The sequence below is a fragment of the Rattus norvegicus genome, chromosome 2, assembly GCF_021556685.1.
Source record: "Rattus norvegicus strain SHRSP/BbbUtx chromosome 2, alternate assembly SHRSP_T2T, whole genome shotgun sequence".
In the NCBI taxonomy this organism is placed as follows: domain Eukaryota; kingdom Metazoa; phylum Chordata; class Mammalia; order Rodentia; family Muridae; genus Rattus; species Rattus norvegicus.
Window position 1 is genome coordinate 86,379,219 of NC_141535.1, and position 27,102 is coordinate 86,406,320.

Here is a 27,102-nt window from a genome sequence, read left to right on the forward strand (position 1 = left end):
AGAGGACAGCCATGCTACGCTCCTGTCTGTAAGCACACCATAACATCAGTAATAGTGTCCGGCATGTTTTTATATTGGAGTCTCTCCTTGAGATGAATCCCAAGTTGGGCTGGTCACTGGATATCCTTTCCCTCAGTATCTTCTCTATTCTTCCTGCAGTTCTTTTAGACAGGAACAATTCTGGGTAGAGACTTGACGGTGGAATGACAACCTCTTCCCTCCATTTGATGTCCAGTCTTTCAGCTGGAGGTGAGGTCTACACATTCCCTCTCCCCATTGTTGGGCATTTCACCTAAAGTCCCTCCCTTAGAGTCTTGAGAGTCTCTCAACTCCCAGGTCTCTGATACATTCTAGAGGTTCTCCTCCCCAATACCTGATCATGTTCTACCTTTCCCTTCCCCCTCCTCTATTCCATCCAGGTCTGTCCCTCCTTCTCCCTGCCTCCTGTGATTGCTTTCTTCTCCCTCTCAAGTGGGATTGAATCATCCTCATTTGGGTCATTTGCTTGCTAACCTTCTTGAGTTTCCTGGATTTTATCCTGTATTTTTTAATTTCCTCAGTTTCTTTTGTTATGTCTCCCTTTTAATTTCTGATTTTGTTAATTTGGATACTGTCTCTGTAACTTCTAATTAGTTTGGCTAAGAGTTTCTCTTTTTTGTTGATTTTCTCAAAGAATCTGCTTTTGGTTTTATTGATTCTTTGTTTAGTTTTCTTTGTTTCTATTTGTTTCATCTTAGCCCAGAATTTCACTATTTCCTCCCATCTACTACTCTTGGGTGTGTTTTCTTCTTTTTGTTCTAGGGCTTCCAGGTGTGCTGTTAAGTTGCTAGTGTAGGATCTCTCCAATATCTTCATGAGGGCACTTTGCTCAGTCCTACATAAGCTTCCTGATTCCATATTTTTAAGTAAAGCAGGTCATGAAAGTATGGACTTTCCATTAGGTAGTAAGATACAATAAAATCCTTTAAAATCAGCTTTCTAGCAAAATAACGAGAAAACATCACCTTGAAAAGCTCGACTTGTTGGACCCGAAGGACCACCACCAAAGATCCGTTTGTCCCCAAATACCACCAGAGCCGAGATTTGATGCAATCAGCAAGAGGTTTATTAATAAACCAGGGTTCCTCAACCTTCAAGCAGGAGAAGAACAACAACCCCGTCCTACAGATACAGTCTACTTTTAAGCACAAAATACACAGGAATGGGGATGGGTACATTGAGGCACACAAGGATTGGTTGGAACCATTTGCCCTTTAACTTCATTGGTACATTGGTCACAGTGACTGGAGCAGTGCTGTGGTTTTGGGTGGTGGAAAGTCCGTGCTGTTCCTGCCAGTCATGAGACTACCACCTGCTGGTCATAGGACCACAAGGACAGGGTGTAACTAAGTCAGAAAACCACAAATGGGCGGGTGAGGTGTAACCCGTGGAATTTCCCGGCATGGGTATTTTTCTTAGAGGAGGGGTGTAGCTTGTGGAATTTTCCTTTGGTTCCACAGACTCACAGGCTAACATCGTTGCTGCAGTCACAGGAGTCTTGGCTACCCAAAGTCACCTACTCACAGATGGGCAGGAATCCTGGGAGTGAAACACCGGTTCATTGGGTTCCTGAAAGCTCTTACCAGTGAATTGTGGGAAATGTAGTCCCGACCACTGTGACGTCATCAGACGGCAGTCCGTCGTTATCAAGTTTCCCAGTTCGCTGTTCCAACTTAACTTCTCTCCAAAGTTAGACGACTGTACTGTTGAGCTCGGCATTTGGATCTCTGACATGGAGGTTGGTGTAGGGAGAAGCGCCGTTTTGCAGATCTGAGGAACTGTGTAGGGTGGCGGGTAGCACGCCGTGGGAGCTGACTTGGATTTGTTGTGAGACTAGGGAAGTTGTTGACCTGGAGGTGCTGTGCTGCTTAGACTGGACCACTGCCCCTGAGCACAGGTTTGAAGGGGAGAAGGTTGAAAACAACAAGATAGGCAAGGTAATCTGGGTCTGCTGGCTGCCTGTGCTGAGATGCTGAAGGGAGCTCGCTCATCTTTACTGGGAAAATGTGCTCTGCCTAGCAGACCAGTGCTCACATGGCTGTAGTCAGTTTCTCAGGACCTACAGAACACATGGACACCTAGCGCCCCCTATACTTTATGTCCTGAAGAGTACTGCTTGTTCGAGCTCACCCAGCTTCCTAAAGTTCCTAGTGTCCAGGGACAGAGAGTTCTGTGAGGGTGATTGCTGTATATGGGATGTTAGTTCCTTTTCCTGTGGAATGAATTGTTAAAGTTATGGATGCCTCGAATTGAATAAGAGACAACCCTGTCACCCGAATCATCACAATAGATGGCTATATAGCCACAGAACAATCGTGTAATTGGTATGAATTAGTGTGTGCAGAATCCAAATAACTGTGGAATTTGCCCCTCCGCTTAAAATCACTAGACACTAATACCTCAACAATACTGAGTATGTGTTCTGTCCAAAATGTGGACTCCTTTTCAGATATGAGAGATGACTTGGTGTGAGGAGAGAAATGGAACTCATGACGTCTGGGTGGGGCTGGAGTAGGGAAAGGACAAATAGCCTTATTCTGGTCCCGTGGTTTTCTTCTGCCTATTTACATTATCAGCAATGTCTAAATTCCCTTAAATGTACTCTGCCCCTGTATCTGGTATGGCGAGCTTCACTGTTGCTCCCTATTTCTAGAAAGATTTCCCCGTGTTTTCACAAGGTTGTAAGAAACAGTTGGAAAGTTCTTGCACACTTGGGTGTCTTGTGATTTTCACATAGGTTCCTGTCGATGCAAAAGGCAGTTCCCCTCTTGAAGGGTTAAGAGAATGACGAGTCCAGAACCTTTTGAGTGGCCATTATCTGAGAATATAGATTTAGTTTAATCTAAAGTCTTGCTCCAACACGAGACATTTTCATGGTTTTACAGAATAAAGAATGTCATTAAGAAAGGAAGGTTTAAAATACATTGGTGTGAGTCTGATAGAGGCATGTACTATGAGAAGTGGGAGATACTCTATTCACCTAAGGTACTTTCTGATGAGATTTTTAGCTTTTGGACTGGTAGAAGCTCATGTTCTGCCAAGGCAGTGGATTGTGAGAGGATTTTATCTATTGTCACAAGCTGTGTGGTCCACTACAGAGTGAGGCAGTGACTGACTATTCTGAAGGTAAAACCAGCCCAAGGTAGGACAGCTACCCCTGAACCTACACAATTCCAGGCTCTGCCCCCTCAATGAACTTCCACCTGGGCCATCCGTCTCTGCACACACAGACTCCTTCCAAGAGTTTTCCATTTACAGCCAAGCAGGTGGGATGTTTTGTTTGTTTTTGGTTTTTGTTTTTGTTTTTTCAGGATTTCTCCTGCACAGCCCTTCTGCCTATCTCAGGTGACCTTCCTTATATTGTCACACTTCACTGAAACCAAGTATTAGTGAACTGGCGACTTGCTTTTGACATTCAAGTCTACACTCAGGAACCATGGGCTTCAGACCACCTTGTTCTGTTTACTGGAATTTTCAACCATGTCTAGAATAAATACATTTCCTAGTTAATGTTAGTAATCTGTAGGAAAAATATAATAGTATACGAAGTTGAAATTATATGCTAGCTTATACATCAGAACACATTCCTTACAATATAGAGAGGGTAGTGGCATGCTCATTTATAATTTACAGGCACCAAATATTCATATATATTTTAAATTAGACAACTCTGTGACATAAAAGTGAATGTAAGCCTTTTCTATCACTCATTTCTGTCATGTTTGCTTTTTGGGGAGGAGTCAGGAATCCTGGAGTTCAAAGTCATCCTTTCCTTTATAACCAACTCATAGGGAGCCTAAGCTACTTGAAACCCCGTGTTTTAAAAAGATTATTTTTTTCTCTCTTTTTCTTTTTCTTTTTTAAATATAGAATAGTGTTTATTCAGAGCATGGGGAGGGGAGTTAAGAGGGTAGGGCAGAGGAAGAGAGAGAGTAGAGTAGAGAAAGGAGTAGAAGAGTAGGTCATGAACATGTGGAGAGAAGTGAGGAGGGCAATGAGGAGACAAGGGACAAATCGGGAAGAGGGTAAGAGCAAGAGAGCGAGGGAGAACAAGAGCTAAAAAGATTCTTAAAACGTAGTTATTTTCCACCTTCTTCTGGTTGGTTTCAGTTCTCAGCACCAGTGAGGCCTGACAGAAATCCATCCAATTGACATCTTCTAATTATGAAAACTTGAAAAAGTGCTTTAAGAAGTTCTATGGAATGTATTTGAAATCTTAAATCTAATATTTCACTAGCATCCTTTTGTTAATGACTTAGGGCTGGGGATTAGAAACTTGATTGCATTTACCATGTAAGAAAGGATTCCCCTCTCTGCCTGCCTTGACCATTCCTCTGTACTTACAGGGAATGTTAGTTATCTTTGCATATGCTTCTCTGTTATTTTCTGTCATGGCCTCATGGAGGTTCCTTCTGAATTTACATGAATCTTTTGAGAACAGCATTGCAGTTCTACAGATGGGAAGTGACAGTCACATCTACCACTGTCCTTCCCATCTGTAGTCACCCACATCCTGGCAGTAGAATAAGCTGACAAGGTGGGATTCCTTCCTTTTCCTCAGGGAGCAGTCCAGTCTCCTATGTTGTGCAGTCCTGCCCTTTTCTTCGCAGACTGTTTTCATTTCATCCGAGTGCTACTGTGAGTGATGGTATGAATGAAGGACTTACTGATTTTAACAGACTCAGGCAGGAACCTCGGCATGTTTGACAAGTTTTTCTGGGAAACTCTGAAGGAACAATGTGTTGGGTGATGTGATTCAGTTCCTAGTGATGGCTGTGTACATGTCAGAGGTCATGAAAAGAATATGAAACCTCATTTGTACTGATTTTGGTAGAGATAAAAATGAGAAGTAAATAAGCCTGAGATGCACATATTGCTACAATTTTCTGCTTTGAAGTATTTCTGTCAGTGAGTCCAAGGACACTTTGCTTGCTTGCGCTCTCTCTCTCTCTCTCTCTCTCTCTCTCTCTCTCTCTCTTTCTTTTTCTTTTTCTTTCATTGATTTGTGTATTTATTCATTTTCCATGCCAATCAAAGTCCCTGGCTCATCTTCCAGTCCTCCCTCACATACTTCTCTCCATGTACTCCTTTTCTTTGAGAACAGGGAACTTTTCTCCCCTATCAACACCCGTTGGCACCTTAAATCACCACAGGACTAGGCACATCCTTTCTCAGTAATGCCAGATAAGGTAGCCAAGATTGGCGATCAGGATCCACAGCCATGAATAGAGTCAGGAACAGCCCCCACTTCAGTCCTGGGGAGACCTGCATGAAGGCCTAGTTGCTGTTCTGCTACAAATGTTCAGAGGTCAGATGGTGGGTCCAGCCTGTGTATGCTCTATAATTTGTAGTTCCCCTCTAGGAACCCCTAAGGGTCAAGGTTATTTGACTCTCTTGGTCTTTTGTGGAGTCCCTACTCTCTCCCAGTACCATAGACCTTCCCCCAACTCTTCCACAAGACACCCCCAGCTTTGTCTGATGTTTGTCTGTAGGTCTCTGCCTCTTTTTCATTTAGCTGCTGAATGGATTCGGTCAGAGGACAGTTAACCCAAGCTGCTGTCTGCAAGGCTAGCATGGTATTATTAATTGTGTTAGGCACTGATTCTTGCCCATGACAAGAGTCTCAATTTGGGTTAATCGGGGACTGGCCATTCCCTCAGTGTCTGCTCCATATTTCCCCCTGTACTTCTTGTAGGTAGGACAAATTTTGGGTTGAAGGTTTTGTTCCTGTGGACTAGTGTCCTTATCTCTCCAATGACAGTCCTGCCTGACTCCAGGAAGAAGCCACTTCAGGCTCCATATTCCCCACTGCTAGGTGTAGAGTGTGAGTCTGATCACCTGATCAGGAATGAACACTGAAGGTCCTGTTTCCCAATTGGTTCTCGATTGACCAACAAAGATGCTAGCAGCCAATGGCTTGGGGGAAGAGGTGGGGCTTCCAGTTTCTCCTAGGCAGGCTAGCAGACCCAGGAGGGGAGAAAAAGATTACCCTTGCTTTGGGGCAAGAAACAGCCCCCAGCCATGTGAGATCTTGGGCAGAGAGGCCATTGGCTGCTTCCAGGTGGGAGATTAGAAATGCAAGTAAAATGGATGCTGAGCTGGGACTAAAGGTGACTGAGAACTAAAGCTGAGGGCAGATTTAGAGGTGTTAAGCTGGGAGGGAAAAGAAGGGCGAGACCGCTGAAGAAGGCTTAGAAGAGCCTGGCCATTGAGCTAAAGCATATTTAAAATAAGTTAATATGTATGTATGTCTCATCTGAAGATACAGGGTGGCTTCTGGTCAGGTGCTGGTAGCATGGTCTTCTGGGAGCTTAAAGTGGGGTAGCAGGAACTACATATTACAGCTAAGAACTCAGATAGAGTCACAACTATAGACTCCCTGGGGCCTTTTGTATCCCTGATTTCAGACATGTCCCAGTGATCTTTCCTTTGCCTTCGCTCTTCATCAAATTCCATTCACTCTTCTGACCCTCCCAGGCTCTCTGACCTCCTTACCCCCCAATCACCCATGTGCTTTCTTATTCCCTTCCCCACCCACTTCTATCCTCCCTTGGGCCCTCCTTGTTTTTTTAGCTTCTTTAGCTCTGGACCTAGCTTGGTTATCCTGTACTTTATGGCTAATATCCACTTATAATTGAGTACATACCGTGCATGCCCTTTTGGGTCTGGGTAACCTCACTCAGGATGATGTTTTCTAGTTCCATCCATTTGCTTTCCAATTTCATGATGTCCTTGTTTTTAATAGCTGAGTAGTATTCCATTGGTCTATTGTGGGATATCAGAATTGTTTGCAGTTTCTGCCTTATATAATAAAACTGCTGTGAACATATTTGAGCAAGTGTCCTTGTGGTGTGGTGGAAGATCTTTTGGGTATATGGCTAGGAATGGTATAGCTGGGTCTTGAGGTAGAACTATTCCCAATTCTCTGAGAAACTGCCAAATTGATTTCTATAGCCGTTGTACAGGTTGGCACTCCCACAGCAGTGGAGCAGTATTCTCCTTGATCCACATTCTTGCCAGCATGTGCCTTTATTTGAATTTATGATCTTGGACATTTTGATAGGTATAGAGTCTCAGAGTCACTTTGATTTGTATTTCTCTAATGACTAAGGATGTGGAACCTTTTAAAAGTGTTTCCTAGCCATTAGAGACTTCTGTTTAAGAATTCTCTGCTTAGCTCCATACCTCATTTTTTTTTTTAAATTAGGTTACTTGGTTTGCTGGTGTCTAACTTCCTGAGTTCTTTATATATTTTGGACATTAGCCCTCTGTGGGGTGTAGGGTTGGTGAATACTTTTTCCCGTTCTATAGGCTTCCATTTTATCCTATTGACAGTGTCCTTTGCCTTTCAGAAGCTTTTCAGTTTCATAAGGTCCCATTTATTAATTGTTGATCTTACTGCTTGAGGCATTGATGTCCTGTTCAGGAAGTTATCTCCTATATGAATTTATTCAAGGGTATCCACACTCTCTCTTCCATTAGATTTAGTGTATCAGGTTTTATGTTGAGGTCTTTGATTCACTTGGTCATGAGTTTTGTGGAGGGTGATAATTATGATTCTTTTTCTATTCTACATGCAGATATACAGTAAGACCAGCATCATTTTTTGAAGATACTTACTTTTTCCAGTGTATGGTTTTGGGTTCTTTGTCAAAATTCAAATGTCCATAGGTTTAATTCTGGCTCTTCTTTTTGGTTCCATTCATTAATTTGCCCTGCTTCTACACCAATACCATGCAGTTTTATTACTATTGCTCTATAATATATCATAAAATCAGGGATGGTGATAGCTCTAGAAGTTCTTTTATCGTATAGGTTTGTTTTAGCTTTTCCAGGATTTTTGTTGTTTAACATGAAGTTGAGAATGGTTCCTTCAAGGTCTGTAAAGAATGGTGTTCGAACTTTGACTGGAAGTCCACTGAGTCTGTAGATTGCTTGTGATAAGATGGCCATTTTGTACTATGTTAATCTTGCTTATCCATGACCATCGGACATCTTTTCATCTTTTATTATCTTCTTCAAGTTCTGTCTTCACAGATGTGAAGCTCTTGTCATACAAGTCTTTCACTTGCTTGGTTACAGTTACACCAAGGTATTTTGTATTATTTGTGGATATTGTGAAGGGGGTTGTTTCCCTAGGAAACATTCCCAACTTTCCATTTCCTTCTCAGCCCATTTATTGTCTGTATAAAAGAGGGCAAATACTCATCCTTTTTTGTATGTCTTCGTGTGGTTTAGGTATTATGTTGACCACTGCTGAGTTTGCCCAGAGTGGCTGCAGGCCAGCAGAGAATTTGGGTAACAGCTCCAAGATTACTTTTAAAAACCATATTCTTATTTTTTTACCTCCTTAATTATGTAAATAATTCTTTAAAATTTCTCATGAAGTCCTTTTTACTCCCCATTCTCTCTCTTATGCTCCCAAACAGCATCCCTGCAGGGGTTCATGGCCTTCATGACAGTAGAATAACAAGGCAGGGGAGGTCTGAAAGCAGTTTGCCCAACACAACTAAGTAGAATCTGTTTTGTTCAATCGTGGAGACTCTGACCCCCACATGTTCACTTTAGGCATATTTATGAATGTCAATTAGGTGAAAGCTCTTCTAGTGGTAATTACCTCAATCCTCTAGGCACAACAAAGCATACATAAATCTCCTGAAGGACAAAGGTAGCTAAATACAGATCATATGTGACCAAGAGGGTACTCACTGTCAAGTCTATAAAGATAAGTTCTATAGATTGAGTAGAAAAACAAGTTTAAGTGAGTGATAAAAAGTAATTACAAGAAGCATCTTGGAGGATAGTGAGTGGCATTAGAGTTTCTTGCCACAGAGGTAGAACAAAGGTCAGCAGAGTAGAAATCCCCTTTCAGTTTGTATGGAAAACAGGTTTTACATTCCTTCCCTTGAAGGAACAACTGTCCAGTCCTACATTCTCTAGCACTTTTAGCATAAAAGCATACTGGAGTTTGTTCAAGGATTTTCCACCCCTGTTGATGTGATCATCTGATTTTAGTTTGTAATATTATGTCACTGTCACATATTCCATTTATTGACTTGCATATGATGAACTATCCCTGCATGAAAGCCAACTTGGTCATAGTAGGTAATCTTTTTGGCATGTGTCTGTATTCTCTTTGCAAGGTTTTTTCCCCCAGTTTGTTTTGAGCAACTTGAATCTGACTTCATTATGGATATTGGCTACTAGTGCTCTTTTGTTGTTTTTTTGTTTCTCTACCTGATTTTGTTATTAAAGTGATAATAGCTTCATAGAAAAAGTTCTTAAGTGCACTTTTTGTTCACTTATTTAATGGTTGAAGGATTGGTTGTAGATCTTTGCCTCAGAGAATTGTTTTGAATCCCTCTGGACATAGAATTTTCTTTTAGCTGGAAAACTGTATTACACTTTTTTTCTTTTTTTTCTTTTTTCTTTTTGGTTATTTTCACTTCAAATGTTATCCCTCTCCCCAGTTTCCTCTCCAAGAGCTCCCCAAATCCCTCTTCCCCTTCCCCCATGAGGGTGCTCCTCAATCCACATGCCCACTCTAGCCCCACCGCCATTGCATGCCCCAATACTGGGGCATCAAGTGGTGTTCACAGGACCAAGGGCCTCCCCTTCCTTTGATGCCAGACAATGCCATCCTCTGCTACATATGCAGCTGGAGCCGTGGGTCCCTCTATGTGTATTCTTTAGTTGGTGGTTTAGTCCCTGGGAGCTCTGGGGGATCTGATTGGTTGATATCGTTGTTCTTCCTATAGGGTTGAAAATACCTTCAGCCCCTTCAGTCCTTCCCTTAACTCCTCCATTACAGTTCCCATGCTCAGCCCGATGGTTGGCTGCAAGCATCCACATCTGTATCTGTAAAGCTCTGGCTGAGCCTCTCAGGAGACATCCATATCAGGCTCCTGTCAGCATGCACTTCCTGGCATCCGCAATATTGTTTGGGTTTGGTGGCTGCATATGGGATGAATCCCCAGGTGGGGCAGTCTCTGGATGACCTTTCTTTCAGTTTCTGCTCCACACTTTGTCTTATTTCCTTTAGACGGGAGAATTTCTGGGTTAAAATTTTGAGAAGGGGGTTGGGGATTTGGCTCAGTGGTAGAGCGCTTGCCTAGCAAGCATAAGGCCCTGGGTCCAGTCCCCAGCTCCGAAAAAAAGAAAAGAAAAAAAAATTTTTTTGAGAAGGATGGGTGACCCCATCCATTCACTCTCTCTGACCTCTGGATATAGTCTCGACAGATTTTCTCTCTCTCTCTCTCTCTCTCTCTCTCTCTCTCTCTCTCTCTCTCTCTCCTTTGTTGAGCATTTCAGCTAATCTCATCCCCCTTGATTTCTGGGAGCCTCTTGCTTTCCTGATGTCTGGGATTTTCAGTGGCTACCCTCAGTTCCCCACCCCCCATTATTACACACTTCCGTTCAATTTCCTGATCCTCTGTATATCCCCCCTGTCTACTCCCACACCTGATCCTGCTCTCCCTTTATGCCCTCCCCCTCCTCACTTCCTCCCAAGTCCGTCCCACCCTCTACTTCCTGTGATTATTTTGTTCACACTTCTAAGTAGACCTGAGGCACTCACACTTCAGCTTTCCCTCTTAACCTTCGTGTGGTCGGTAAGTTGTATCGTAGGTGTTTGGAGCTTTTTTCCTAATATCCACTTATCAATGAATGCATACTATATGTGTTCTTTTGTGACTGGGTTACGTCACTTGGGATGATATTTTCTAGTCCCTTCCATTTACCTGTGAATTTTATGAAGTCATTGTTTTTAGTGACTCAGTAGTAGTCCATTGTGTAAATGTACCACATTTTCTGTATCTATTTCTCTGTTGGGGGACATCTGGGTTGCTTCTGGCTATTATAATAAATAAGGCTACTATGAAAATAATAGTGGAGTATGTTTCCTTGTTATATGTTAGAACATCTTTTGGGTATATGTCCAGGAGTGGTATAGTTGGGGCCTCAGGTAGTACTATGTCCCAATTTTCTGAGAAACCTCCAGACTAATTTCCAGAGTGGTTATACCAGCTTGCAATCCCACGAATAATGGAGGAATGTTCCTCTTTCTACACATCCTCACCAGCATCTGTTTTCACCTGAGTTTTTGATCTCAGCCATTCTGACTGGTGTGAGGTGGAATCTCAGGGTTGTTTTGATTTGCATTGATGCCATAATACTCGGTAAAATTCTTACAAACTGAATCCAAGAACAAATCAAAACTATCATCTATCATGATCAAGTAGGCTTCATTCCAGGGATGCATCATGGTTCAATATATGGAAATCCCTCAGCATAATCCACCACATAAGCAAACTCGTGGCAGCCAAGGAGCAGCAACCCTTTCCAGCATGGGTGGCAGTAGAACAAGATGGTGCTCACACTTGCTGGACTTAGACAATCACTAGTGGCCAGGCATGCGTCAGACCAGATTGAAAACATGGTGCCTGTTATGGATCAAATCATTAAGGTAACCTTCAATGCTAACTTTCATACCAGTCTCCAATGGAACTTCAGATTTCAGCAAACAGAAATATATGTGGTACCAGGAGAGACTGCACTGGCATTTTATAAAGCTAAGAATCCTACTGACAAACCAGTAATTGGGATTTCTACATGTGATGTTGCACTGTTTGAAGTCAGACAGTATTTCAACAAAGTACAGTGCTTCTGTTTTGAAGAACAAAGGCTTAGTACACAAGAAGAAGTAGATATGCCAGTGTTTTTCAACATTGATCCTGAATTTGCAGAAAAATCCAAGAATGGTGAATGTCGATCTCATCACTCTTTCTTATACTTTTTTTGATGGTAAAGAAGGCCACGAGTTGCCAATTCTAGGCTGTAATTGAAGTAGCTCCCAAGACCTGCTTCAGATTTATGATTTTTGGAAGATCATTTATTGTGCTTTCTCAGAAGAGAAGCATTCTACAGTAATATATTTCGCAAACATGTATTTTAAATGGTTTTTACCTTTCTTTCTTTGCAACTTCCTGTATCCCACTTAAGAATGAGAAAACAAGTTCAAAACTCCATCTGTGGTGAAAATATGCTGCTATCCTATGATGTTGCTGAAGGGCAGGAAATGAACATTGCTCTGTTTTAAGTAATAGAATATGAATGTTGTTCATATTGCAAGCCTGAAGAGTATATAACTGTCCAATGTACCACAAGTATGACTATTAAAAACTGCATCATGGGTCAGGGAGTTAAATTTGTGGGTTAAAGTGTATTGGGAGGGAAAGTAGAGAAGTACAGAGGGTCTGGAAATTGAATATAAACATGTAGGACTGGAGGACGGGTAACTGGGGAAAGTCACTAGAAAGTCCCAGACACGAGGAAAGTGAGAAACTCCCCGGATCCAATGGTAGTGATTTTATCTGAAATACATAACAGGGGAGATACTACCTATATAGACCACCTCCAGTAGATAGGTACAGCCCCCAGTTGAGCGATGTGGCCACCCATACATTTCAAAATTGTTAACCCAGAAATGCTCCTGTCCAAAGGAAAGACATTGACAAAAAATGTAACAGAAACTGAAGGAAAGGCCAACCAGGCACTGCCCCACCTAGGTATCCATCCCATTGGCAAACACCAAGCACCCACACTGTTACTGACACCAAGAAGTACTTGCCTACAGGAGCCTAGTATGGCTGTTCCCTGAGAGGTTCTACCAGCACCTGACCAATACAGATGCAGATACTCACAGCCAACCATCAGATTGAACCTGGGGACCTCAATGGAAAAGCTAGAAGGAGGACTGAAGGAATTGACAGTAATTGCATCCCCATAGGAAGATCAATATCAACTAACTGGACCACCCAGATTTCCCAGGGACTAAATCACCAAAGCATATACTTGGAGGGAGCCATATCTCCAGGTACAAATGTAGTAGAGGATGGCCCTATCCGACATCAATGGGCAGGGAGGCCCTTAGTCCTGTGGAGGCTTGATGACCCAGCATAGGGGGATGTTAGAGCAGTGAGGCAGGAGTAGGTGAGTGGGTGGAAGAGCACCCTCATAGAGGCAAAGGGGAGGGGGAAGAAGGGGGATGAAATGGAGGGGGTTGTGGAGGGGTAATCGGGAAAGGGAATAACATTTGAAATGTAAATGAATAAAATGTTTAATAAAAACTTAAAAATAAAAAATAACCAATTAGGCTGTGTGTCGGCCTGTAGAGCATTTTCCTTTTTCCTAGTGCATCAGATGGAGTATGGCACAGCCTGATATACAAGATACTAACTCAGGAATGATATCCCTGGATTCTAAAAAGAAGCAGGCTGAGCAAGCCACTTATAGAAAGCCTATAAGCACAACCCTGCCATCATGTCTAAATCATCTTCTGCCTCCCAGTTCCTGTCTTGTTTAAATCCCTGTCCTGACCTCCTTCAATAATGAACCATGCTGTGCTGAGGAAGTGCAAGCCTAATAAAACCTTTCCTTACCAATCTGATTTTTGGTCATGGAGTTTCATGGCAGGAATAGAAGCTCTCACAAGGGCATGTATGTGTTTGTATTTTGTCACCACTCGTGTCTAAGAGATTATCTGATCCTCTCTAATGAGTTATAGACAGTTGTCAGTGGCCATGTAGCGTCTAGGAATCAATCCCATGTCCTTTGGATATATAGCCAGTGCTCTTAACTACTGAGCCATCTATCTCCCTCCTGACATTTTTATTTGCCCTTGTTCTACATTTTATGGTTTTTTTTTTCTTTTTTCTTTTTTTTCGGACCTGGGGACCGAACCTAGGGCCTTGCGCTCGCTAGGCAAGCGCTCTTCCACTGAGCTAAATCCCCATCCCCTCATTTTATGGTTCTTAAAAGCATTATACCATAGGAATTTCTAGGACCTTCTGTGATCCACTCCACTTAGAGATGATTCCTGTGTTGCAAACAGTACCACTTCAAGTATATTTTAGGATTCTTCTTTACCTATATCAAAAGTGCTTCCAGCTCTCCTCTCACTTAGGGTATCCTTCAGAATTATATGCAGAAGCACATGATGCCACTTTGCATTTATGTTATTATTGGCATTTATAATTAGCATAACGTGTAAGTTAATCATAGTCATTTCTATCCCAGTATAGTTTCCAAACGAATGAGATTCAGGCTATGATTTATTTATTTGGCATTTGCTTAATTACTGGGGTATTGATTACTCCTAATCTATTTTTCTAAAGCTAGACTGGCTACTTCCTCATTTGTGCTCCCCAAATTCTTGCTGTGTAAGTCTTTCCCGAATTATTTCTGTTCCATTAGTCTGTCTGGGACAGGGGTGGGGACAATTCACTTGGACGTTGCTACTGATCTATCCTGACTACTGAAGACCTGTCCTTACAGCTTTCCTTTCCCTCCCTATTTCTCCTCCTCATTGTGGACCTTAACTGTGACCCCCAATCCAGTCATCGAAGCCCTGCCTACCTCTATCCTCCTTCAGAATTGACTATTGCCAGTTTTGTTTAACCAATATTTTAAATTGGGGAGCCAGTTTTACAGAAAAATTGCTGGTGAACTTGTGGTAATTCACTTGTCTTGGGGCAACTAGATACTGAGGTACAAAATTTAGCATTTGAATACATGGAAGCCCCATACCAACCCCAAACAACAATTGTCTTTTTGAAACTTTTTTTTTTTTCAGGATATGTTGTCATTCTGGGATGTGGCTATATATTTCTCTGGAGAGGAGTGGGAATACCTGGGTCCTGCTCAGTGGAATTTATACAGGGACGTGACATTGGAGAATTACAACAACCTTGTGTTTCTGGGTGAGGATACCTTCCATGACGAACTTTTAATTGTCAGCATGAAAGTTGCTCCCTTTGTACAATATCTCATGGGAACTTCCACGTCCATCAATGATGTCCATAGGGCTACTTTTAAAGAAAATAAAAATTATTCATATAGCTTAGAACTATTTCCTCTTGTGTTCATACCACCCTCTTAAAGGTACCATTTGTATTAGAACATAAGTGGTACACCTCGAAGAGCACGTCACACATTTCAGTTATAAAAGTTCTCCTTGTAGCGAGGGGTGTGAAGCTCAGGACCTGCAATTTCCAACTTCGTCCTAAGGATTCTGCCTTGCCCATCAGAAAACACACGAAAACCAGCGCTCTATCCTCCTTTGTTATATCTTCTCATTCCTTATTCACACAGTCCTGGAGGGACATTTTATTTTACCACTGTAACAGTGTTGTTCCACTTTTCCCCCAAACAGGTCTTGCTTCCTCTAAGCCATACCTGGTCACATTTCTGGAGCAAATAGAGGAGCCTTTAGTTGTGAAGAAAGGAGAGGTTACCACTATGTATTCAGGTAAGTCAGAAGGAGGGTATCAGAGAACAGAGTGGAAAACGCTAAGAGCTAACATAAATCCCTTGAGACACAATATTCTAGTATAAATCATCTTTTTTAAATGTTTTTTTTTTTTTTTTACTTATTCACCTTACATCCAGTCCCTCTCCTGGTCACCCCTTCCCATAATTCTTCCTCCGTCTGCCATCCTCTTCTGCTCTAAGCAGGTGAACATCTCCCTGGGTATCCCCCACCGCCACCCTGACAGTATATGACTCTGTAATGCTAAGTGCTTTTTCTTCCACTAAGTTCAGTCATGGCAGCTAGCTAGTAGAATATATTTTACATATAGGCATCAGCTTTCGGGATAGCCTCCTTTCTAATTGTTTAGCATCTATATAACGATCAAGTTGCACATCTGCTACATATGAACAAGGAGGTTTAGGTCTAACTGGTGTTTGTTCTTTTGTTGGTGGTTCATACTCTGACAGCCCCAAGGATCCAGATTAGTTGACTCTATTGGCCTTCTTGTGGAGTTCCTATTCCCTTCCGAGCCCATCATCTTTCCTCCTATTCATCCATAAGAATCCCCAAGCTCCACCCACAGTTTGGCTTTGGGTGTCTGTATCTGAGTCAGCTGCTGCCTGTTAGAAGACAACATGCTCATGTCATCTTTGAAGATCTAATCTTCTGTCTTTTTCTGCCAAAGAAAGACATAATCTAACATTTAGGATGCTTTGAGTCTTATTAGCTTTGTTTTCTTCTACTATGAGATTAACCTACATTTCCCATAACATAGAAAGCTCTGTCATTTCTATGTAATCTTTTACTTGGGTACTTTTTTTTTTTAAATATATGTGCATACATTTTTTTACGAGTGATGATTTTTTTCTATCTTTTTTCCTGGCTAGCTCCCAAATGAATGAGACAGAGACTTAAGATTTATTTGGTAGGCAGCAGCTTTTAGGATAGCCTCCTTTATAATACAGTTATTACGCAATTAATACTTGAGTCTAATCCTTTAAGGTAATCTGGCTACCTATGAATTTTAGTACTTATCTTGCTCTCTGAACTTCAGATATTTCCTTGATATCTCTCTGGACCCCTTCCTTATATTGAGCCCACCCCCCTTTCTTCCCCTTTTTCCTCCTCCTCCTCTCCCACCTCCTCCTTGTTCTCCTTCTTCCCGGCAGTGTCAGATGTCCAGCATATTCTCTCTTCAGACCAGGCATTGGCCAATTAACTTTTACTGAGAAGTTAGAGCATAAATGGGGAACAATGTTACCTAAACATAAGATGGGAGAATCTTAGATTAAACAATGCAATGCCTTGTCTGGATGGTACAAACATATAGGGCAGAGAAATCAGCATTTGACTAATACATGAATAATTTTTATATAATGCACAAAACAATTATGCCTAAAGATATGCATAAAACTATTTGTCTTGAATCTTTATTTAATGTTACCAAGGAAAGTCTTCTTAAGTTGCCTAAGTTTCATACCTTCTAAAACTAAACTCTATACTTAGACTATATATAGATTTATTATAATGTACAATATATAAATATTATATATTCAGGTGCCTTCTATCTTAGACTAATTTATACTTAGTTTTTTTTTTTTATTAACTTGAGTATTTCTTATTTACATTTCGATTGTTATTCCCCTTCCCGGTTTCCGGGCAAACATCCCCCTCCCCCCTCCCCTTCCTTATGGGTGTCCCCCTCCCAACCCTCCCCCCATTGCCGCCCTCCCCCCATAGTCTAGTTCACTGGGGATTCAGTCTTAGCAGGACCCAGGGCTTCCCCTTCCACTGGTGCTCTTACTAGGATATTCATTGCTACCTATGGGGTCAGAGTCCAGTGTCAGTCCATGTATAGTATTTAGGTAGTGGCTTAGTCCCTGGAAGCTCTGGTTGCTTGACATTGTTGTACTTTTGGGGTCTTGAGCCCCTTCAAGCTCTTCCAGTTCTTTCTCTGATTCCTTCAACGGGGGACCTATTCTCAGTTCAGTGGTTTGCTGCTGGCATTCGCCTCTGTATTTGCTGTATTCTGGCTGTGTCTCTCAGGAGCGATCTACATCCGGCTCCTGTCGGTCTGCATTTCTTTGCTTCATCCATCTTGTCCAATTGGGTGGCTGTATATGTATGGGCCACCTGTGGGGCAGGCTCTGAATGGGTGTTCCTTCAGTCTCTGTTTTAATCTTTGCCTCTCCCTTCCCAGCCAAGGGTATTCTTTTTCCTCATTTAAAGAAGGAGTGAAGCATTCACATTTTGATCATCCGTCTTGAGTTTCGTTTGTTCTAGGGGTCTAGGGTAATTCAAGCATTTGGGCTAATAGCCACTTATCAATGAGTGCATACCATGTATGTCTTTCTGTGATTGGGTTAGCTCACTCAGGATGATATTTTCCAGTTCCAACCATTTGCCTACGAATTTCATAAACTCGTTGTTTTTGATAGCTGAGTAATATTCCATTGTGTAGATGTACCACATTTTCTGTATCCATTCCTCTGTTGAAGGGCATCTGGGTTCTTTCCATTTTCTGGCTATTATAAATAAGGCTGCGATGAACATAGTGGAGCACGTGTCTCTTTTATATGTTGAGGCATCTTTTGGGTATATGCCCAAGAGAGGTATAGCTGGATCCTCAGGCAGTTCAATGTCCAATTTTCTGAGGAACCTCCAGACTGATTTCCAGAATGGTTTTACCAGTCTGCAATCCCACCAACAATGGAGGAGTGTTCCTCTTTCTCCACATCCTCGCCAGCATCTGCTGTCACCTGAGTTTTTGATCTTAGCCATTCTCACTGGTGTGAGGTGAAATCTCAGGGTTGTTTTGATTTGCATTTCCCTTATGACTAAAGATGTTGAACATTTCTTTAGGTGTTTCTCAGCCATTCGGCATTCCTCAGCTGTGAATCTTTGTTTAGCTCTGAACCCCATTTTTTAATAGGGTTATTTGTTTCCCTGCGGTCTAACTTCTTGAGTTCTTTGTATATTTTGGATATAAGGCATCTATCTGTTGTAGGATTGGTAAAGATCTTTTCCCAATCTGTTGGTTGCCGTTTTGTCCTAACCACAGTGTCCTTTGCCTTACAGAAGCTTTGCAGTTTTATGAGATCCCATTTGTCGATTCTTGATCTTAGAGCATAAGCCATTGGTGTTTTGTTCAGGAAATTTTTTCCAGTGCCCATGTGTTCCAGATGCTTCCCTAGTTTTTCTTCTATTAGTTTGAGTGTGTCTGGTTTGATGTGAAGGTCCTTGATCCACTTGGACTTAAGCTTTGTACACGGTGATAAGCATGGATCGATCTGCATTCTTCTACATGTTGCCCTCCAGTTGAACCAGCACCATTTGCTGAAAATGCTATCTTTTTTCCATTGGATGGTTTTGGCTCCTTTGTCAAAAATCAAGTGACCATAAGTGTGTGGGTTCATTTCTGGGTCTTCAATTCTATTCCATTGGTCTATCTGTCTGTCTCTGTACCAATACCATGCAGTTTTTATCACTATTGCTCTGTAATACTGCTTGAGTTCAGGGATAGTGATTCCCCCTGAAGTCCTTTTATTGTTGAGGATAGCTTTAGCTATCCTGGGTTTTTTGTTATTCCAGATGATTTTGCAAATTGTTCTGTCTAACTCTTTGAAGAATTGTATTGGTATTTTGATGGAGATTGCATTGAATCTGTAGATTGCTTTTGGTAAAATGGCCATTTTTACTATATTAATCCTGCCAATCCATGAGCATGGGAGATCTTTCCATCTTCTGAGGTCTTCTTCAATTTCTTTCCTCAGTGTCTTGAAGTTCTTATTGTACAGATCTTTTACTTGCTTGGTTAAAGTCACACCGAGGTACTTTATATTATTTGGGTCTATTATGAAGGGTGTCGTTTCCCTAATTTCTTTCTCGGCTTGTTTCTCTTTTGTATAGAGGAAGGCAACTGATTTATTTGAGTTAATTTTATACCCAGCCACTTTGCTGAAGTTGTTTATCAGCTTTAGTAGTTCTCTGGTGGAACTTTTGGGATCACTTAAATATACTATCATGTCATCTGCAAATAGTGATATTTTGACCTCTTCTTTTCCGATCTGTATCCCCTTGATCTCCTTTTGTTGTCTGATTGCTCTGGCTAAAACTTCAAGAACTATATTGAATAAGTAGGGAGAGAGTGGGCAGCCTTGTCTAGTCCCTGATTTTAGTGGGATTGCTTCAAGTTTCTCTCCATTTAGTTTAATGTTAGCAACTGGTTTGCTGTATATGGCTTTTACTATGTTTAGGTATGGGCCTTGAATTCCTATTCTTTCCAGGACTTTTATCATGAAGGGGTGTTGAATTTTGTCAAATGCTTTCTCAGCATCTAATGAAATGATCATGTGGTTCTGTTCTTTCAGTTTGTTTATATAATGGATCACGTTGATGGTTTTCCGTATATTAAACCATCCCTGCATGCCTGGGATGAAGCCTACTTGATCATGGTTGATGATTGTTTTGATGTGCTCTTGAATTCGGTTTGCCAGAATTTTATTGAGTATTTTTGCATCGATATTCATAAGGGAGATTGGTATGAAGTTCTCTTTCTTTGTTGTGTCTTTGTGTGGTTTAGGTATAAGAGTAATTGTGGCTTCGTAGAAGGAATTCGGTAGTGCTCCATCTGTTTCAATTTTGTGGAATAGTTTGGATAATATTGGTATGAGGTCTTCTATGAAGGTTTGATAGAATTCTGCACTAAACCCGTCTGGACCTGGGCTCTTTTTGGTTGGGAGACCTTTAATGACTACTTCTATTTCCTTAGGAGTTATGGGGTTGTTTAACTGGTTTATCTGTTCCTGATTTAACTTCGATACCTGATATCTGTCTAGGAAATTGTCCATTTCCTGAAGATTTTCAAGTTTTGTTGAATATAGGTTTTTATAGTAAGAGCTGATGATTTTTTGAATTTCCTCTGAATCTGTAGTTATGTCTCCCTTTTGATTTCTGATTTTGGTAATTTGGACGCACTCTCTGTGTCCTCTCGTTAGTCTGGCTAAGGGTTTATCTATCTTGTTGATTTTCTCAAAGAACCAACTTTTGGTTCTGTTGATTCTTTCTATGGTCCTTTTTGTTTCTACTTGGTTGATTTCAGCTCTGAGTTTGATTATTTCCTGCCTTCTACTCCTCCTGGGTGTATTTGCTTCTTTTTGTTCTAGAGCTTTTATGTGTGCTGTCAAGCTGCTGACATATGCTCTTTCCTGTTTCTTTCTGCAGGCACTCAGCGCTATGAGTTTTCCTCTTAGCACAGCTTTCATTGTGTCCCATAAGTTTGGGTATGTTGTACCTTCATTTTCATTAAATTCTAAAAAGTTTTTAATTTCTTTCTTTATTTCTTCCTTGACCAGGTTATCATTGAGTAGAGCATTGTTCAATTTCCACGTATATGTGGGCATTCTTCCCTTATTGTTATTGAAGACCAGTTTTAGGCCGTGGTGGTCCGATAGCACGCATGGGATTATTTCTATCTTTCTGTACCTGTTGAGGCCCGTTTTTTGACCAATTATATGGTCAATTTTGGAGAAAGTACCATGAGGAGCTGAGAAGAAGGTATATCCTTTTGCTTTAGGATAGAATGTTCTATAAATATCCGTTAAGTCCATTTGGCTCATGACTTCTCTTAGTCTGTCGACATCACTGTTTAATTTCTGTTTCCATGATCTGTCCATTGATGAGAGTGGTGTGTTGAAATCTCCCACTATTATTGTGTGAGGTGCAATGTGTGCTTTGAGCTTTAGTAAGGTTTCTTTTACGTATGTACGTGCCCTTGTATTTGGGGCATAGATATTTAGGATTGAGAGTTCATCTTGGTGGATTTTTCCTTTGATGAATATGAAGTGTCCTTCCTTATCTTTTTTGATGACTTTTAGTTGGAAATTGATTTTATTTGATATTAGAATGGCTACTCCAGCATGCTTCTTCTGACCATTTGCTTGGAAAGTTGTTTTCCAGCCTTTCACTCTGAGGTAGTGTCTGTCTTTGTCTCTGAGGTGTGTTTCCTGTAGGCAGCAGAATGCAGGGTCCTCGTTGAGTATCCAGTTTGTTAATCTATGTCTTTTTATTGGGGAGTTGAGGCCATTGATATTGAGAGATATTAAGGAATAGTGATTATTGCTTCCCGTTATATTCATATTTGGATGTGAGGTTATGTTTGTGTGCTTTCATTCTCTTTGTTTTGTTGCCAAGACGATTAGTTTCTTGCTTCTTCTAGGGTATAGCTTGCCTCCTTATGTTGGGCTTTACCATTTATTATCCTTTGTAGTGCTGGATTTGTAGAAAGATATTGTGTAAATTTGGTTTTGTCATGGAATATCTTGGTTTCTCCATCAATGTTAATTGAGAGTTTTGCTGGATACAGTAACCTGGGCTGGCATTTGTGTTCTCTTAGGGTCTGTATAACATCTGTCCAGGATCTTCTGGCCTTCATAGTTTCTGGCGAGAAGTCTGGTGTGATTCTGATAGGTCTCCATTTATATGTTACTTGACCTTTTTCCCTTACTGCTTTTAATATTCTTTCTTTATTTTGTGCGTTGGTGTTTTGACAATTATGTGACGGGAGGTGTTTCTTTTCTGGTCCAATCTATTTGGAGTTCTGTAGGCTTCTTGTATGTCTATGGGTATCTCTTTTTTTAGGTTAGGGAAGTTTTCTTCTATGATTTTGTTGAAGATATTTACTGGTCCTTTGAGCTGGGAGTCTTCACTCTCTTCTATACCTATTATCCTTAGGTTTGATCTTCTCATTGAGTCCTGGATTTCCTGTATGTTTTGGACCAGTAGCTTTTTCCGCTTTACATTATCTTTGACAGTTGAGTCAATGATTTCTATGGAATCTTCTGCTCCCGAGATTCTCTCTTCCATCTCTTGTATTCTGTTGGTGAAGCTTGTATCTACAGCTCCTTGTCTTTTCTTTTGATTTTCTATGTCCAGGGTTGTTTCCATGTGTTCTTTCTTGATTGCTTCTATTTCCATTTTTAATTCCTTCAACTGTTTGATTGTGTTTTCCTGGAATTCTTTCAGGCATTTTTGCGATTCCTCTCTATGGGCTTCTACTTGTTTATTTATGTTTTCCTGGAATTCTTTCAGGGATTTTTGCGATTCTTTCAGGCATTTTTTGCGATTCCTCTCTGTAGGCTTCTACTTGTTCTCTAAGGGAGTTCTTCACGTCTTTCTTGAAGTCCTCCAGCATCATGATCAAAAATGATTTTGAAACTAGATCTTGCTTTTCTGGTGTGTTTGGATATTCCATGTTTGTTTTGATGGGAGAATTGGGCTCCGATGGTGCCATGTAGTCTTGGTTTCTGTTGCTTGGGTTCCTGCGCTTGCCTCTCGCCATCAGATTATCTCTAGTGTTACTTTGTTCTGCTATTTCTGACAGTGGCTAGACTGTCCTATAAGCCTGTGTGTCAGGAGTGCTGTAGACCTGTTTTCCTCTCTTTCAGTCAGTTATGGGGACAGAGTGTTCTGCTTTCCTGCGTGTGGTTTTTCCTCTCTACAGGTCTTCAGCTGTTCCTGTGGGCCTGTGTCTTGAGTTCACCAGGCAGCTTTCTTGCAGCAGAAAAGTTGGTCTTACCTGTGGTCCCGAGGCTCAAGTTCACTCGTGGGGTGCTACCCACGGGCTCTCTGCAGTGGCAGCAACCAGGAAGACCTGTGCCGCCGTTTCCGGGAGCTTCAGTGCACCAGGGTTCCAGATGGTCTTTGGCTTTTTCCTCTGGCGTCCGAGATGTGTGTGCAGAGAGCAGTCTCTTCTGGTTTCCCAGGCTTGTCTGCCTCTCTGAAGGTTCAGCTCTCCCTCCCACGGGATTTGGGTGCAGAGAACTGTTTATCCGGTCTGTTTCCTTCTGGTTCTGGTGGTATCTCAGGCACAGGGGTCCTGCCGCTCCTGGGCCCTTCCCCACGGGAGCCCAGAGGCCTTATACAGTTTCCTCTTGGGCCAGGGATGTGGGCAGGGGTGAGCAGTGTTGGTGGTCTCTTCCGCTCTGCAGCCTCAGGAGTGCCCACCTGACCTGGCGGTTGGGTCTCTCTCTCACCGGGTCTGGGGGCAGAGAGCTGCTGCGGGCCGGGATCCGCGGGTGTGGGACTTCCGGTAAACACAGAATGTGCCCGGTCCTACAGGAATTCTGCTTCCGTGTGTCCCAAGCTCACCAGGCAGCTTTCTTGCAGCAGAAAAGTTGGTCTTACCTGTGGTCCCGGGGCTCAAGTTCGCTCATGGGGTGCTGCCCACGGGCTCTCTGCAGTGGCAGCAACCAGGAAGCTATACTTAGTTTTTAACTACTCAAAAAATTTCTCTATTTGTTTAAGGGTTTGATTTGTATTTGCATTTTTCCATTATGATTTTTCTTAGTTGATAGTATTCTTTCTTTAAATGTTTGATTTTGATTATTCCTTTGCTTCCTTGTTCTATGTTGTCATAGTCTTGTTCCATTGATGGAAGGATACATGAGTTTCACTTATTCTATGTTTTAAATTAGTCTTCATTGAGTACAGGCATAGAGATTCAAATGTAGCTTATCATTTATATAGACAAATACAAGTATGAGTATATGTTTTTTTTTAAATAATCAGTGTAAATATACAGATTTTTATTCTGTTCAATTCTCAACCTTTACTCACCAGGGAAAAAATCTTATACCTGCAAAGACTGTGGGAAAGTTTTTGAGGAGAAAAAAGTATTTCAAAGTCACTACAGACTTCATGTAAGAGTGAAAACCTTCAAGTGTGAAGAATGTGGCAAGTCCTTCCGTTTTCCGTCATTACTTTCTAGACACTACAGAGTTCATACAGGAGAAAAACCCTACAAGTGTGAAATATGTGGCAATGGCTTTCCTTATCCTTCAAGGCTTTCCACCCATATGAAAACTCATACAGGAGAGAAACCATACCAGTGTGAAGTATGTGGGAAGGCCTTCCATGATCCATCAATACTTTCTATGCACAAGAAAATTCATACAGGAGAGAAACCCTACAAATGTGAAGAGTGTGGCAAGACTTTCAGAGCTTCAGCATTACTTTCTAAGCACAAGAGAATTCATACAGGAGAGAAACCCTACAAATGTGAAGAGTGTGGCAAGACTTTCAGAGATTCATCATTACTTTCGGCGCACAAGAGAATTCATACAGGAGAGAAACCCTACAAGTGTGAAGTATGTGGCAAGGACTTCTATTATCGATCAAAACTTAATAAACACAAGAAAATTCATACAGAAAAAAATCCCTATAAGTGTGAGGTATGTGGCAAGGCCTTTGATAATCGATCAAGGCTTTCCAACCATATGAAAATTCATACAGAAGAGAAACCATACAAGTGTGAAGTATGTGGCAAGGCCTTCCATTATCTATCCATACTTTCTAAACACAAGATAGTTCATACAGAAGAGAATCCCTACAAGTGTGAAGTATGTGGCAAGGCCTTTGATTATCCATCAAGGCTTTCCAACCATAAGAAAATTCATACAGGAGAGAAACCATACAAATGTGAAGTATGTGGAAATGCCTTCTGTTATTCATCATCACTTCGTAAACACAAGATAATTCACACAGGAGTGAAACCCTACAAGTGTAAAGTATGTGGCAAGGGCTTCGATTATCGATCGAGACTTTACAAACACAAGAAAATTCACAGAGGATCAAAACCTTAAAATTATGATGTATCAGTCAGTTCTTTAGAACTTTCCAGCTTCTTTCTCCTCATTTGATAACTCATTCTGGAGAGAAATCATACAAATGTGAAGAATGTGGAAAAGCCTCCTCTACAAAGTCATACCTATATCTACACAAATTAACTCACAATATAGAGAATAATTACAAATGAAAAATTTATGTCAAAATGCTCAACAATAAATTAGGGATCATCAAAGAATTCATTTGGAAAGAAACCATACAAATGTAAAAAAAATGTAGCAAATAGTTTAGAAGTTCCATAGCATGATCTGAACACAGAACTCTTCATATTGGAGATACACTCCACATGTAAAGAATGGGGCAAACACTATTATTATCAGTCTTCTTGCCTTAAAGAACATCAAAGAATTCATCTGAGAGAAACCACATAAGTGTGAAGAATGTGATTCTTTTGGACTTACTCAAAATTTGGGAAAAACCTCATAATTCATACTAGGCTGAAATGCCACAAGTGTAAAAAATGTTGCAAACCCTTTAATAAGCCTTCTTACATTTTTCAAATCAAGGTAGTTCAAACTGGAGTGAAATAATATAAATGTTAAAATGTCCATAAAACCTTAACACTTTTCCAGACCCTAAAAGTTACCAAAAGCTTCATGGTGAATGGAAGCCCTATAAGTTTGGGGAATGTGGTAAAGTTTGGAATCATTCATACAATCATGTCAAGAGTGGAGTTGTTTGTTAGTCTGTGTGTTTGTTCTTCTGGGTTTGGGGCAGATTCTTGCTTTCTTTTGTTTCTTCTGTTTTAGAATTGAAACACTTGTTCTATACCAGTTTGTAGAAAAATAGTCACTTGTTTTTATGTTGTAGGAGCACACAGTTAAGAGATTGCCTTGAGTCTCACATGACACTTGGAGTATGGTCTTTTATAGTATTGTAATTATTAAATACTTTGTGGACCTTTCAAGTGGTAGCCTATTTTACTTATGAAGTGAAGGTAAGGTTGGGGAAAGGGAAGGAAATATTATTATTTAAATTTTTTTGGAGGGTCTGGAGAGATGGCTCAGCAGTTAAGAGCACTGAGTGCTCTTCCAGAGGTCCTGAGTTCAATTCCCAGCAACCACATGGTGACTCACAACCATCTGTAATGAGACCTGATGCCCTCTTCTGGTGTGTCTGAAGTTACAGTGTACTCATATACATAAATAAATAAATATATCTTAAAAAAATAATAAAGCATTTTGGGCAGAGCTAGCATGTTGGCTTTGGGAACAAACTTAATTGTCAACAAGATCCACACCCATGTTAGTATTCCCAGTACCAACAAAATAGAAAGAGGTAATTATCTCTGAAGGTTGTCCTCTGATCTCAATGCATGGACCCTCACACAAACATAAGTATATGTGCCCAGAAAAAGTAAACTTACATTACGTTCTTAAATTGACTTTGTGTTTTACATAGACAAGGATCAAGAAATAACTCTTGTTTCTCAATTGTTAGTACCATGAGTTCTATAATGATTTGAGAGGCAAGCCTCTGGTTGATTTGTAGGATTTACATGATTAGTTTAATTGATTTCAGAAGATCTGTTGATTTTGATTGGAAGCATCTGATTGACTGAAATGCTGTCTTATAAGAAAATACCCCGAGAATAGCTATTCATCTATCTCCTGCTTCGTGACTTTGGATGGGACAGGACCAGCTACTTTAAATTTATGTTGTTTTAACTTTCTCACCACATGCTGTGTTTGGAATAAGAATTGCCCTAAGGACTCTGGAAAAGGATTAAGATGTGTGGCATCAGTGGAGTAAGTGGTCACTGAGGGTAGTATTTGAGATTTCAAAAGCTCCGACCCAGTATCTCTCTCTTCATACAGACTATAAATCAGTATGTGCTATTCTCAGCTACTTCTCAAGCACCACATGTGCCCACATTCCACCATCTTCCCTAGCTTGCTTCCCACAATAATAATGAACAAATCTCTGGAACTGTGAACAAGCTAATTAAATGCTTTTTTTTTATAGGAGTTTTCCTGCTTTGGTGTCTCTTCACAGCAATAGAACACTGAGTAAGGATCCATGGTAGATGGTGACTTTGAACTGTGATCCAAATTAAACCCTTAAAGTTA

General features: G+C 41.0%; 1 protein-coding gene across 1 annotated transcript; it reads left to right on the forward strand.

Moving 5' to 3' along the window:
- The first annotated feature begins 1,673 nt into the window (after positions 1-1,673).
- LOC108349973 (zinc finger protein 728-like) lies at positions 1,674-27,102 on the forward strand. The gene is made up of 4 exons (XM_087640090.1): positions 1,674-1,777; positions 14,672-14,798; positions 15,251-15,346; positions 23,969-27,102. Exons 1-4 carry the CDS (start codon positions 1,772-1,774, stop codon positions 24,988-24,990), a joined length of 1,251 nt encoding a protein of 416 aa, XP_087496216.1. The 5' UTR covers positions 1,674-1,771; the 3' UTR covers positions 24,991-27,102.

Excerpts from the sequence above, each read along its gene's own strand:
- LOC108349973 (XM_087640090.1), top strand. Across the intron at positions 14,799-15,250 it reads CAACAACCTTGTGTTTCTGG|GTCTTGCTTCCTCTAAGCCA; the intron begins GTGAGGATACCT and ends TCCCCCAAACAG. Across the intron at positions 15,347-23,968 it reads GGTTACCACTATGTATTCAG|GGAAAAAATCTTATACCTGC; the intron begins GTAAGTCAGAAG and ends TTTACTCACCAG.